Source organism: Pelmatolapia mariae, linkage group LG18, assembly GCF_036321145.2.
Source record: "Pelmatolapia mariae isolate MD_Pm_ZW linkage group LG18, Pm_UMD_F_2, whole genome shotgun sequence".
Taxonomy (NCBI): domain Eukaryota; kingdom Metazoa; phylum Chordata; class Actinopteri; order Cichliformes; family Cichlidae; genus Pelmatolapia; species Pelmatolapia mariae.
This window is the reverse complement of record NC_086243.1, coordinates 29,726,205-29,740,547: the sequence shown is the minus strand read 5'-3', so window position 1 is coordinate 29,740,547 and position 14,343 is coordinate 29,726,205. Positions and strand designations below refer to the sequence as shown.

Genomic DNA, 14,343 nt, shown 5'->3' with positions numbered 1-14,343 from the left:
CATTTTCAACTACTTTTTATTTGTGTTTGTAGCGAAAAAAATATTTATGATAAGATTTGCTGAAATCAACGCTGGAATAGAAGCAACGTCTTCTCTGTGCTTATTTCTTGTACTCATTTCTTATTTTGTTTCTGCTCGTTGAAAATTCCCTCCAGGCTGATGCATCTTGCTGGTCCCAAAAAACAATTTGAAGTTGCAAAGAAGATTGTATTTCAAAGTGCTCAGAGACAGAACAAACTATGTTTTTAGCTCACATGGCATTGCTGCTGCAGTGAGATGTGGTTCTTGACAAGACGAGCAATTACCCTGAAGCTAGGACCAGAAGAATAATAGCATATTAAAACCCTATTCAGTATAAGTCTGACAGGGTGGCTGTTCTTTGATTCAAGGCAATTATTTCCTCATGCCTGTAGCTGCAGATCGCCAACACACTAATGTCAGCAACAGGAAAACTCCCACAAGTTCAGTTTAAAAGAAAAAGAACTTGATTCAATATTGTTTCATTAGACACTTAACAGCCACTTCATTAGGTATGCCTAACAGCACACAGTTGCTGCAAATTTGTTGGCTACAGACAAATTTCCCATTCCACCACATCCCAAAGGTACTCTATTAGGTTGTGATCTGGTGACTGTAGAGGCCATCTGAGTACAGTGAACTGATTTTCATGTTTGAGATTAGTCACATGGCACCTTATTTTGCTGGAAGCAGCCATCAGGTAGGCTAAACAATGCTCAGTGGATACTAAATAATCAAAAATGTGCCAAGAAAATAACTCCCACGGCATTAAACCACCAGTACCATCCTGAACCATTGGCACAAGGTAGGATGGATCCACGCCTGGATCTCTGATGGTTTGGGGGTGCATTCGAGCCTATGGAATTAGCAGCTTGCACATCTGGAAAGGCACCTTCAGTGCTAAAAGGTATATGCGGGTTTTAGAGCAACAAATGCTCCCATCCAGATGACACATATTTCAGGGAAGGTCTTGCATATTTCAGCAAGACTGTGATAAATCACATTCTTCATCTGTTATTATAACACCATGACTTTGTACAGTTTTAGAAGAGTCCAGGTGCAGAGCTAGCCTGCCACTAAGTCCAGATCTTTCAGCAACTGAAAGCAATTGTAATGAAATGAAATGAAAATATGGACTGCTGAGCAGCTAGAATATTATATCACACAAGAATTGCATAATATACCTCTCCCAGAAGTCCTACAGCTGGTCTCCTCATTTCCTAGATGTTTATGGACTGTTTTTAAAAGAAGAATGGATGCTGCACATTGGTAAACATGGCACTGTTCTTACTTTTTTGAGACATGCTGCTGCCATCAAATTTAAAACGATCAGATGTTTTTTCTTAAAATTGTTAACTTTCTCAGTTTGCACATTTGATTGGATTTATTTTCTGTGTTCCACTGTGAATAAAACATAAGTTTATGGGATTTGCAAATCATTGCACTGGTTGGGAGCAGTGCAACTTCACTAGAAAAAGCACCACACAGTTTCTTTCCGTTATGATACGGTTGCTACAGACATTGCCTCATGTTCTTTTAGAGACACTATGTCTTAAGTGTGTTAAGCTTAAAATTGAGCTCATTAGTCAGGTTTGTATTTTTTTTAATTAGGTGTCTGAAATAAATTAGGTTAAAAGTTCTGTGTAAGAGTTGGATCACCTACTGTCTTACCAGGCTCTGTGGTGCAATGGATAGCACATTGGGTTGCTATCGGTTTGTGTCAGATGAAATTCAAAGGTTGTGGGTTCAAGTCCCACCAGAGTCACTTTACTACAGTGGGGGGAGAAACTTGTTCCTGCTACACGGAAACCTAGTTTTGGGGTGGCTGTGTGTAGGTCATGTGGTAGAGCAGATCACCTACTAATTGTAAGGGTTGGTGGTTTGATCTGTCTGCTCCAGTGTGCAGGTCAAATATCCTTGGGCAAGATACTAACCCCAAGTTGCTCTCTGATTAACCTATGAGTACGTAAGAATGTTAGATAGAAGGACTTAGATAGGAAAAAAGAAAGTGAATGGGTGAGTGAGGCAAGTTGTGTAAAGCGCTTTGAGTGCGCAGTTAGAGTAGAAAAGCATCATATAAGAACCAGTCCATTTACCCACGATATTTCATTGGCTCTTATTTCAGACGGAGAGTGGCAGCCTCTTCACCAAGCTTCTCGCCTACCTTGACAAAAGTTCCTTCACTGGACCTCCCCCAGCTAAAAACCATTATGACGATGCCAGTCAAACACCCAGAGGGCAGCAGGTGGGGCTGGAAAATGTCCAGAGTCGGACTAGCGAAGTAGGGGTGGCGGTGCAAAAGAAGGATACCACCCAGTCTGTAGAGGAGCTGTCGGAGGTGGAAGGCTGGATCAAGGAGGTGGCACCCCCTCCTGCTTCTCTCGTGTACGATGAACCTCACAAGAAGACGATGCACGTTCCTGAGCTACAGTTGGACGTCAAAGCCAGCAAGACGAAGAAAGATGATGATGTCTTTGGCTATGTCATCACTGACACAGAGTGAGTACAGATTTAATAATGAACATGTAAAAGACAAACTGCAATTGAATTTTGAAGGAGACATATTTGAAAATAAGTGGAAGAAAATTAATGGGTAGGTGGATGGATGGACAGTATTTGAAGATTAAAAAATCAATCAAAATTACAATTTATTTTGCATTTATCATTTATTTTCAGGTGAAATAAGTACACTTTTACTACTTCCAGAAATTAGAAAATAATATAAATTAAAAGGGTAAGTTGCAGCCAGGTGCTGTAATGAAATGGAGCTGATTAATTGATCATCAGAAAGTGTGACGACTACTTCTATTAAAGCCTCTGTAGCATTCAGGCGTGTGTTTACACAGTGCCACAGGAGATGCTGTTCGAGCAGATTCACCCCAAAGTCAGATTGTGCAATGCTTAGAAAAAGTTCCATCTCAGACTCAATAGACCTCTGTTAGAATATTCAATGTTAAAGTTCTTGACAGTAAAATTAGAAAAAGACTGAAGAAGTACCTGTGGTTTGGAAGGGTCCCCTAGGAAAACTCTTTACCTTAAAAAGAACATGGCAACATGGTTTAGGTTTGCAAACCACAAGACTTCTGGAACAATGTTCTTTGGTTCAAGGAAACCAATGCAGTACAAACACTTCATACCAAGTGTCAAGCACAGTGGTGGAGGGGTTATGATTTGGGCTTGTTTTGCAGCCACAGGACCTGGCCACCTTGCAGTCATTGAGTGAACAATGAACTGTGTATGTCAGTGTATTCTAGAGTCAAATGTGAGGCTATCTGTCCAACAGTTAAACCTTGGCCCCAACTGGGCCATGCAGTAGGATGATGATCCTGAGAACATTAGAAAATCTACAACAGAAAAAGAAGAATTAGGGTTTTGTGGCAGCAAGTCCAGGTCTCAAGGTTACTGAAGTGCTGTGCATAAACAAATGCTAGCAAACCTCACTGAACTGAAGTAAGGTTGGCTTTTTCATGGAATTTTCATGGCAAGTCGAAATAAAAGTCTAATAACAGAAAGCCAGATGCTTGTTCAGTTTGAAAGGCAACATGTTCTAGCTTATGAATCAATGTTTTTAGTCATGTGGCTAAAATCCAACTTAACTCTGCCTTTATGTAGGTCACTTGGATGTTGAAGAGGTTGGAAAATGTGGAAAGTAAAATTTTTTATCTCAGTTTTCAAAATGCATATCTCGAGTACAAGTTTAAGTAAGACTAGAGCCTATACAGAAACTTTCTTTCACCTTTGTTGTGGGTAATCCACAGTAGCGATCAACCAGCTTTTTTCACAGTAGGTGAAGCAAGAAATGTGCTTTCCACGTGAGAAATTGCAAACCCTCGTTCTTTGTCCCTGCAAATTTTACCCAGAATGCAACAAGAGCACACTGCTGGGCATCTTTTTCCTTCTTTCTTACTCACACAAAGGACAGGGTCGTTTCCATATTGATTCCTCTGTTCCTCAAATCTGAGGTTGAAGTTCTTTAGAAATCTTCTTTCCTGTGTCTGGTTTTGAAACTCCTTCATGCTCGCCTTTCAGCTGAAGCAGGTATAATTCTGGCTCAGGGTCTTTGGCATGTCTCTTTCTTTTTGTCCTTACATCCTGTTACTCGACATTCTGAGCTATGCAACAGAAGAGGCTTAAATGTTATGTTATAGAGGAAAAACATCTCTGGGATGTTGGTGTGGAGGTCCGACTCAAGGCTTTCATATGCTGAATGAGGGAGTTTTTATTTAAGCACAATATGATGTCAGTTTTAGTCCAAGCTTTTTCCTTGAACCTACTTTATGTTACTCAACTCTAGCATACAGATCATTACGGTATAAATAGGAAACCTAATTTCTAATCACCATGGTCTTCAAAAGCCCCATTCAGTAAGGTTGAATGATTCTTCTCTACCCTATAGAGCCGCTTAGTGTCACAGCTGCTCTTGAGAATCAAATGTATTTATGTTTTACAAGAAAGGGAAATTCTAAATTAGATGACTTGTGTTTATGAAGTGCGGAAAAAGTTCAAGGAATGAAAAAGTGTCAAATATGCGAATGCAAAATGTTGCAATGTTAAGGCGCTAACAAATATCTCTGATCCTCTACCCCAGAGTTGTAGATTCCAGATTCATTGCATGTTTAAGATCACTTGTGTTTAGATAGTCCCTCCGTAGGTGGGGTGGTTGTAGCTCATGAGCACCAATCGATCGTCAATCTTAAGGTCAGTAGTGTAATCCCCGGCTCCCGTGGGTCGGTGCGTTGAAGTTACTCTGGGCAAGATCCTGAATGCCAAAGTACCAAATGCCCAAGTGTCCGCAGTGTATCCGTCAGGGTGTGTGCATTATAGTTAGACAGCACTTAAAGACCTTGTAGTGTAAAGCTGCTCAAGTACTTTTCTATTTACCGTTCAAATGTTATTCCTCTCCTCTCCAAATAGGCTGAAGTAAAAATACTGTGACTTTAGCTTAAACAAGACTAGCCTCAGCTACGGCTGCTTTCCGCATGTGAGAAAACCTCTTGGTGCTAAAATAAAGCGTTATTTCTTAGTTTTGTATTAAGTATTTGATTTAGACTCACCTGACCTCCCCATACATCATACACAACTATACACACTGATAACACAGGACAAATGTGTGTACTACTGACTGACAGATTTATTACTTATAATTTGTTGCTATCTGCAGATGGTGCCTCAAGGTGGGGCTGCAAAAGGATACCTTTGTATCTCTGCGACGGCTGCAGCATCTAACAGTATGAGATGAAGGGCCTGAAGGGCCCAAAGATCTTATCAAGGGGTTAGATTTGTATTACTCTTTGTTTTCTGTAGATTCTCTTAACAGTTTAACTAAATATATTTCCTTTTCCTTCTGTGGAGTCAGAACCAAGTTATTTTTTTTATTGGAAAAAACTTTAGCTCACAAAAGCTCACAAAAACTACTTTGACAGTGTTGCAGAAATTCTGACGGCAACCTTTAACATCAAGGTTTAGCTCCTGTAACTTTATGAAACAGGCTCAGAGGCTGCTTTGCTCTGATCCTAGGTGAACAGCTGGAAGGTTTAAGATGTTCTCAGTCACTTTTGCACCGCAGATGTCAGAGTCTTCAGTGTACTCAGCAGATTCCTCTCTAACCCTTTACAGTGACTCTTCAAAGTGACTCTTGACATTTCTATGAGATTGCTGAACTTCAAAAGAACACCAAAGTTGTCCTTGACAGTTCACTTTGTGTCAAACCTCTTCTTGAGAGTGAAGTGCAGCATCAACCACAACATGGAAAAATGCCACTTCGCAATGCACCAGTAAGAAAAAGGCCCTTGAAAGAATGTCTTCTTGTGAAACAAGCCATCTTCTGAGCCAGACTAGTCTCAGTAGCCACATCTTTCCCCACAGCTTTTTGTTTGAGCAATGAGAAAACCTTAGACATTTTTCCTTGCTACGTCTGACTACAGGGATGGAGCGATGAAAACTAATGTATTAAACCACACAACAAGCAGAAGATGATAAAAGCAGAGGAATGCAGTGAGACTCTGGGCCACCAGAAGTCATCTCGAGCTTTTACAGAACATCTGATTTGTGCTGCCAGGTACCTGACTGCTCCATGTCATACTGTGATTTAGCAGTAAAGTCAGCAAGCTTTAGGGTTTCTTTAGATCAAAGAATCCAGCAATATCTCTTAAAACTTTTTAACTACTGGCAATAACAAAAACTATGTATTAACACCATTTAATGCTGATACATAATTCACAGATGCTTCTTGTTTCCTCAAACATGGCTGCATACAGTACTGTGCAAACACATCATTTCTCTGAGGTGACATTAGACATTAGGGAAATGGGAAATACATGCAGCAGTTTATTGAAACATGGAAAATACATGGAAATATGGTACAAATGAACGTCATTAATTGGTATGACCACATTTGTTCTTCAACATAGCCTGAACTCTGGTTCTTGAATTTGGTGCCTTTTTATTCTTGAATGATTCACAGATCAGTGTTAAGTAGCTTAATAAGACATCTTTAAAAGATTACAAGAAAGTCTGGATCCTTGGAAGCAAAATACTAAGAAATAAAGACTCAGTACTGGAACTCCTTCAACACTGCATTAATCAAAGGCACACCTAACTCATAATTTAAGAACTCGCAGTAAAATTGTTTAACTCAACAACCATTTTTCCTCTCCACTACAAGCTGGGCCGCTGAATCGCTGTGAACTCTAGTAAATGCGTTGCTGAATTTGAGGTTGCTTGAATAAACGTTTTTCATATTTTGGCTTAAAGCTACTGAAATGCTCCGTACTGAGGTCGAGTCCCTCTCCATAACAAAGCTGTCACAGTAGGAATAAAAATATTCGTCACATGCGAAACAAGATCGATGTGATGACATTTTGGCGCAGCGTCTGAGGTGAAAGCTGATAGCAGGAGCATCCTGGTGGTTTTAGAGAATCATCTCCTCCTGTGGCCTGGGGAGAGGAGGAAGAGGAGGAGGAGGAAGAGGGGGACAGGGTGATTCATGACAGCTGGAGGAAAACACCTGCTGCTCAAGACACACGTGCGCACACACACACACACACACACACACACACACGCACACACACACACCTGTTTTCATATCTTAGTGAGGACATCTGATTGACATTATGCTTTCCCAAGCCACTAACCCTAAAAAAATGAGTGCCTAACTCATGGGGACAGGGACTGGTTCCCACAAGTATAGTAGCGTGCCAATTTTCTGTCCGCACAAAGATGTCTAAACATGTACTCACACACACACACACTTTACTCTCTAATTAGTTGTAAAGTTGTTAAGTTCTTTGGTGTAAAAATATGCATAAAAAGCCCCAGTGTAATTCCTTTAATGATAATCTATAATTTTATGATTTCTTTAAACATAAGTCCACAATCCAGCCAGAATTTGTTGCCTTAACCTGAACCTGTTATCTAACTGTTATCACCTGTTTCCAATTACTCGTGATACAAGTCAAAATCTCTGTAGACCATCGGAGGTTTCATTTTTTAATTAATTTTTTAGTTTTAATTTTCTGTTGGCCCCATATGTATTTATATGTTATATCCAGAAATTCACAGAAATGGTTTATTCTGACGTCTCTGTTTCTATTTTTCATGCTGCTGACTTGACATTTGTTCAGTCTTACTGACAGCATTCTCCTTAGTTGTCATTATTACTGATAAGACTTAGGCATGACAGTCTGCCTGTACCGCTTTTCTCCTGATTCGCTCTCATGTACTTGCTGAGGCAGCTCATAGTAGAGTGATCAGTGGAGAAGCCCTGAAGGGAAGGGATGCCTTTGATGTTTGAAGAAATAGCCTTTCTTTTGTTCAGTGAAACCTCTGGCTTTCCTATTACTGCATGCAGCAATCCTCTCCTCAGGCGCTTCTGTCCCCAAACAACAGGAATCAGACTGGGGTCTGCAGAAGATGGATAGATCATATTTTCCTGGTGAGCAATATACTCTGGACTACTCGAATAATGACCAAGCAACCTTTATTTACACATTGGAGTGAAAAGCGAATGTAACTTTCTCCATTTTGGACCATCTGTTTCCTGGAAGTTTAGTAGTGTCCAAATAGTTTGTGACAAAGAGTCCTACACATGTATTATACTGTGTGAGAAAATACTCACAAATACACAAAAAATGTTTGCAGGAAGATTAATTGATTTTGCTGTGAATAAACTAAATATTAGACATTTAAAAGGTTTGAGAGGCCATACTTGAACTTAGTAGTACTTTGACTGCTCTCACGCTGAAAATAGTTATAATAACAGTTTGAATAGTATCAGCATATGAATTTGATATTCGTCCCCTATATATCACCAGTAGTTACCCTCCTCTACCTTCATGCATTCTAAGTACACTGTTACTATCTTTTGTAAACAATGATAAGGCGAGAGCATTATGTGGTCATTTAGCAATACTGTTATAAAACATGGTGGTAAATGTTGTATTAATGCTGCCGATGTAGCTTTGTAACATGTGCATTACACTTTAAAATTGATGCTTTTTAAATGATGATCCTTTCCTAACACTAAGTCCTTATGCTCAAAATAAAAAAATAATGCAACTGTTGATGGATAACTGGATTGATGTGAAATTATTTTGCTATCTTAATCTGGAAAACACAGTGCCAGCTCCCGAGTTGAGGCATATAGTACCTGTCAAGTATCCATCCCTCCCTACTGATGCTTAAAATGGAAAACATAATTTGATATCCAAATTAGTTTTTTTTTGTCTAATAAAACATTTGCACAATGTCTTGTGCTAACCCTGCGCAGTAGATGTTGAGACATGACAACAATGACCACTAGACGAAAGGTCATCGAATGGGGCTTATACTCAGGAGTCCATGGATATCTTCATTAAATTTCATATTACATACCAGTAATTGTTTAGACTTTTTTAGAGTAATAGAATTCAGGGTAGCACAGAGAATAATCCTGTTGTTTTGTGTATTTGTGCAAAAGTTCCTTCTCAACTTTGGTAATTATTGCCTTTGGATTCAAAGTCATTTGTCCAGCTGTTGCTCCATCGAAAAGCCAGATCATCATCAGATGAGCAAGTACAGGCCTGTACTTGCTGTTGTACTGTTATCAGTTTTCATTTTCCCTGAAATTGTGTAAGAGTGAGATGGAAGGAAATATAGAATAAAAATAATCAAAGCGTCTCTCTGTGAGAAGAAATCCTGCCGAGGCAGGCTGTCGTATCTGAGTGGGATCATAACCCAACACCCTGCATGCTGCAGAGCTAATGTAAAAGCTGCTGTGAGGTCTCCATTGTAGCTATCAACACTCAGGATCTGCAGGCAGAGCGATCGCTGATGTCAGATCTGAAGCAGCTGCTCTGCACAGTGAAGACTGACTCAGGCTGTGGGCTGTTGAAGCTGCTGTCTGCTCTCCAGGCTGAGAGGGGAGACAAATCACAGGCTGTCATACATAGCAAGTCTCATTTTTATTAACTGTGAATCAGCCACATTCAGTCATTTTCTCTTATAGTCAAAGAAAACAGTTAAACTCATGATCCCTAAGATGTTAAATTCTGTAAACAGCTGCAATTCATTTCTTTTTATTTGGATTTGACTCTGAAGCTGACAGTCATATTTGATCATAAATGATTGTTTATTTGGTCCAATGACCAGTGCATGTGAAATCATAAGGCTAGGAATACACCTGGAGTAAGGATTTTAACATGGAGTAAACTAAAAATGATGAAAGAGAAGAAAACATTTTTGGTTGAAATCCAGCAAGTGTTGGACATCAAAGTTCAAGATGCAAGGACGGAGACAGCTGCTAATTTTCGTAATTAAGTGCATTAAAAAAATTGAGTGATTTGCACAGTTTGCAGCAAAACTCTTTGTCAGCTTAATCTGTATGACTCATCCAAAGACAATGCTGTATTTCCAGAAATGTGCAGATATCCTGCAGATGTCTGGAAGTGTCTGCTTTCCTTGTTTGAATTCCGCAGAGGAGACTTAGAGGAGGTCAGATGAGTCCATAGCAGACAGGAAGCAATTAGCTTGGAGTTGGAATATTGAGCTTTAATTATGGTCTCTAGGCTTACAGATGCAAACACACGCCACACACAACCTCCCCCCCCTGTGCCATTGGCCCTAAGCATGCACAGAGGCCTTTGTAATTGACTGCTTAATTTGTTATTCCCTTATTTCGCTGCCATTTTTCTCACGGTTTGGTGAAATGTCAGTGAGTTTCCCCGTCTAAATTTTACTATGTTATCATCAAAAGCAAAACTATGTATTAAGGAAGAGGTCATTTAAAGCCAAATTGATGTTTTCGTGTGTCTTAACCTGTCATGAGTCATGTCTGCATCCCGTTATATTCCTGTTTTATTTTGAAAGTCTTGTTTCTCTGTTCATTGTGCTTAGTGTTACTTTTCTCTGTGGTGTCACGATGTGATTCCAGTCAGCTGGTTTTCCCATGTGTTTCCTCTTCCTCTGATCACCCTCTGTGTGTATTTAGTCTGTGTGTGTTCATTCAGTCGTTGCCAGGTCGTCTGTTTGGTTTCATGTCTAGCCACGTCATGTCTCAGAGTTCTTCTTACTGATCAGGTTCATGTTCAGTTTATTTCAGTTCCATGTCTCTCGTCACAGTTTTCATAGTTATTTCCCAGTTTAGGTGTCAGGTTGGGTTTTGCCATGTTCACGCTTGCTTTGTTTTTGTGTTCACGTTTTATCAGCCAAATAAATGGCTCGCCTTTTGCTTAAACTCTGTTCCGTCTCCTACCGTGTCTGCATTTGGGTCCCACTATTCACTCAAAACACAGTCAGCTCCCTGCTGACCGTGACATAATTGACATTGCATGCTTTTTGAACTGGCATTTCTGTTGTCATAGCATTGTTTCTTTAACTACACCTTTTGTGTCTGTGTGCTTCGCCTGTTACTTCTAGTCACCTTCTATTTTATTTTGGTAATTTCTTTTCCTTGTTGGTTTCCTTCCGGCTTTTTCCCTCCTTAAAAATTTGCCTTTGCCTGCCTTTAATGGCTTCACCTGTGTCACATTAGTTCCCTGTGTAGGTATTCTTTAGCCTATAGCCTTTTTGCCTCACTTAATACCCTTGTGCTCCTTAATCATTTAAATCTTTGCTTTAGTTTTACCATTTTATTGAATTAGCTTTTGTTTATTCCCGGAGTGTTTAGTCACCTTTTGTTTGTTTACAAATAAGTTTTGGATTCAACATTTGTTCCTTTACTCACCCATGTCTGCATCTGGGTCCTCATTCTGATATATCAAAACATATGTATCATAACATGTCTAAGAGGTTTTCACACTATTAATTTGTAATGTCAGACACATAAGGCTGCACAGATGGCATTCTCATTTATAGAAGCATTGACGTTTCCTTCTTAAGTTACTTTAAAAATAAAGAGAAGAAAAGTTTGCTTTTGAAAACATCCAGTAAAGAAATTTGTGTTGGGAGGATTACATCAACTGTACTTGATTTAAAGTAGTTAAGTTAGTGGTAATTGTAGATGTATAGACAGTACTTACAGTAAATCTATTGCAATAGAGTATCTGCCAAACAGTATGAGCCAATGCCATTAATATGACTGTCTATCCAAAAATATGCATATATGCCAGAACAGCAGATCAGGGTTCAGGATGAAGTGTTTTTCTCTTTTAGATCGAGGTAATCCTCAGCTGTGAACAAAACAGAGGTCGTTTTTATTGTTGAATACTGCCAAAGTAATTTTATGTGCTAGAACATGCTGTAAAGCATAAAATGATGGAGCAGGCAGTGCTGATAACAAGCTTTCTGCCTGTGACCTTTGTCACCTCTTCAGCGTTCACCTCGCCGGCAAACAGCACTTCCCACCTCTCTATCTCACACTTATCTGAACTCACCTGGGAGCTTTGTGGAAAACCGCTTTTATATGTCTGTGTTTTCTGCTTCAGTCCTTCAGCTAGTGGGTTTAATGATACAGTGATATGTCTGGAGACCTTCACCATGTCCAGTATGTCTTATAGATCAGCAGCCCCCAACCCCCGGGCCACAGACCGAGTGGTTTGGTACCGGGCTGCGAGAATTGAGGCTCGGGTGTGAAATTTATGGTTTTCAGGGTTTTTATCATTATTTTTTTAATCGTTTTTATCGTTAACTCTGTTTCCCTCGGTCTTGTCCCGTGTGTTATCAGTAAGTCTTCTTCTTTTTTGGTACTGGTTTTATTTTGTATTTATCCACAACACGGTCCGTGAAAATATTGTAGGACATAAATAGGTTGGGGTTGGGGACCGCTGGCATTTAACACTTTGCTCTTCATCTCCATACTATTTACGCTCAAGTTCTCTGCCATTCACTTGCCATAAGAAATAATGTCAATTAAACATTTGTTTGTCTATTTAAAACACTTTATCTTCAAAGAATTTACTTTTAATTTTCTCTCATTTCTGCATAAACCAATTCAAGCCTTACCTTGACAGATTCTGATAGCTTTGCACGATTCATGCTTCAGAGTACTCTTCAGCCCCTTAGTTCACTTTTTCTAAGACCCCACTAACATGGGCTGAGGGATCAGTCAGTGACCCACTGGCAACCGGAGCGTGCTGAAGAAAAATGTGATTTGCTGGAGGCTGCTTGCAGTTACTGTGAAATTAATTGCTGAAGCACCAGTGACATACTCCTAGAGACTAGTCAGTAACCCCACGACAGGCTGTCTAGGGGTTGCTGGCAGTCGCTAGGTAAAACTGGTTGTAAAGATTTATACAGTGTTGTGCTGGAAAACTTTCCTTTGGTCACAGATTACCTGTAGTTTGCATGGAAGATCCCGACTTGTCTGCAGCACTTGCTCTGCTTAGCGAGTGGTAGTGAAACTGAGAAAAATGGACATAAACCGAAAATGGAGACTGTTCATGTTTGCAGATAAGTTGGTGTCTTCCTTTCACGGAACGGCTAGCTGAGGCAATTAGATGCTAATCAAAGCAATCACAAAGACGTTATTTTGTGCACCACAACCTTTCAGATCAACTTCACCTAAACACAGCCAGCAACCTCCAGCAATCACTCACCTGTTTACACCTTTCTCCTGAGTGGCTCCTCCTTGCAAAAAGATGGTTTTTGGTGGTAGATGGGCGGGGCCTATGTGCTAAAAGTCTAAGATAACCATATTAGGAATATCGCCAGTGACGAGCAATCTACAGAAAATAAGGAAAACCTGTGAAATTACCTGATACCTCACTAAAAGGAAAAAGAACTTGTTTAAAGCCTGTTTTATTAAAAAAAAATGCACAGTAAATTGCAGCTGTTGTATGTTTAACTTTTAATTTCTGATCCCTTCTTCTCTTCCTGCCCTGCACTCTTCTTCTTCATCATCAGTGGGCTCCAGACAGACGAAGGCCTCCACCTGATGGAGATCCTGGCTAGAATGGCGAAAATCCAGCTGTCTGATTTCGCTGAGCTCTCGTATGTACAGCTTTTTTTTTTTTTCTCAAAGCTTAAACATTTCATTTTCACACTGCATCAAAGGAATATAAAAAGAACCACAAACTGGCACGTTTACTGCATTTGAGGCTCTAAATAATCCGCTCCTATTGAGAAATGATCAAGTCACACCTGTTCCAGTTCGGATGCCAATAAAGAAAGTCTGTTTACAACAGAGCTAGAACACTGGAGGTGACAAGTTTCCTGCATGCAAGCAAAAACCCTGAAATAGAAGCTGAACACTTTCTTATTCAAATAAAGCCTGTCATTCAGTGATCCAAAAACAACCTAAAGCTTCACATCTAATCACTGCAAGTGTGTGGAGTAAATATTTCTCCAGTCTGATTCACTGGTTTGAATAATGTGTTGATCATATCTTTAAAAACGGAGCAAGAGAATACCACGAATTGACCACAAAGTCCTTGCAACTTGATCATAAAATCTTAATCCACATGTTGAACCACATGGTAAGGATATCCAGCCAAGTCGGGGATTTGTTTACTTCTTTTCTTCTTGATAAAACACTTTAAGTCTCAGTGCTCAGATTTGGCTGCATTATCATGAGCTGCACCACAAAGATCCGATTTAAGCCCCTATTTATTTCCATTGTATATTCTGCCATTAGATCACATTATTAGTAGTTTCAAAACCATTTCCAGTAATCTGTATGCCGATGACGCTCAACTGTATCTCTCAGTTAAACCTTATGAATTATCTGTTTTAGTTGACTGGTTTAATGCAATTAATAGTTTGACAGCAAATAACTTTTTGGAGTTATAATGAAAACAAGAGTCTCTTTTTTTTCTTTTTTTTTTTGCTCCAATAAGGATTATTCAAATTGGACAGCGTCTGTTTTTTGTCATTCACTGTAGATGCTAACAGGCAGAATCTTGGGTTAGCTTT

The 14,343-nt window shown here is 39.6% G+C and overlaps 1 protein-coding gene and 1 non-coding gene across 2 annotated transcripts in view; both read left to right on the top strand.

The window, feature by feature from the left end:
- LOC134616666 (receptor-type tyrosine-protein phosphatase N2-like) overlaps window positions 1-14,343 on the top strand; it is a 218,249-nt gene that overhangs the window by 51,882 nt on the left and 152,024 nt on the right. Inside the window, exons 9-10 of the mRNA XM_063461604.1 lie at window positions 2,144-2,517; window positions 13,336-13,422. Of these exons, the coding sequence (XP_063317674.1) occupies window positions 2,144-2,517; window positions 13,336-13,422 (461 nt within the window). The remainder of the gene's footprint in view (window positions 1-2,143; window positions 2,518-13,335; window positions 13,423-14,343) is intronic.
- Window positions 1,692-1,783, top strand: trnas-gcu (transfer RNA serine (anticodon GCU)). The gene is given in 2 exon segments: window positions 1,692-1,728; window positions 1,748-1,783. It is a non-coding gene; the product is annotated as a tRNA-Ser (tRNA).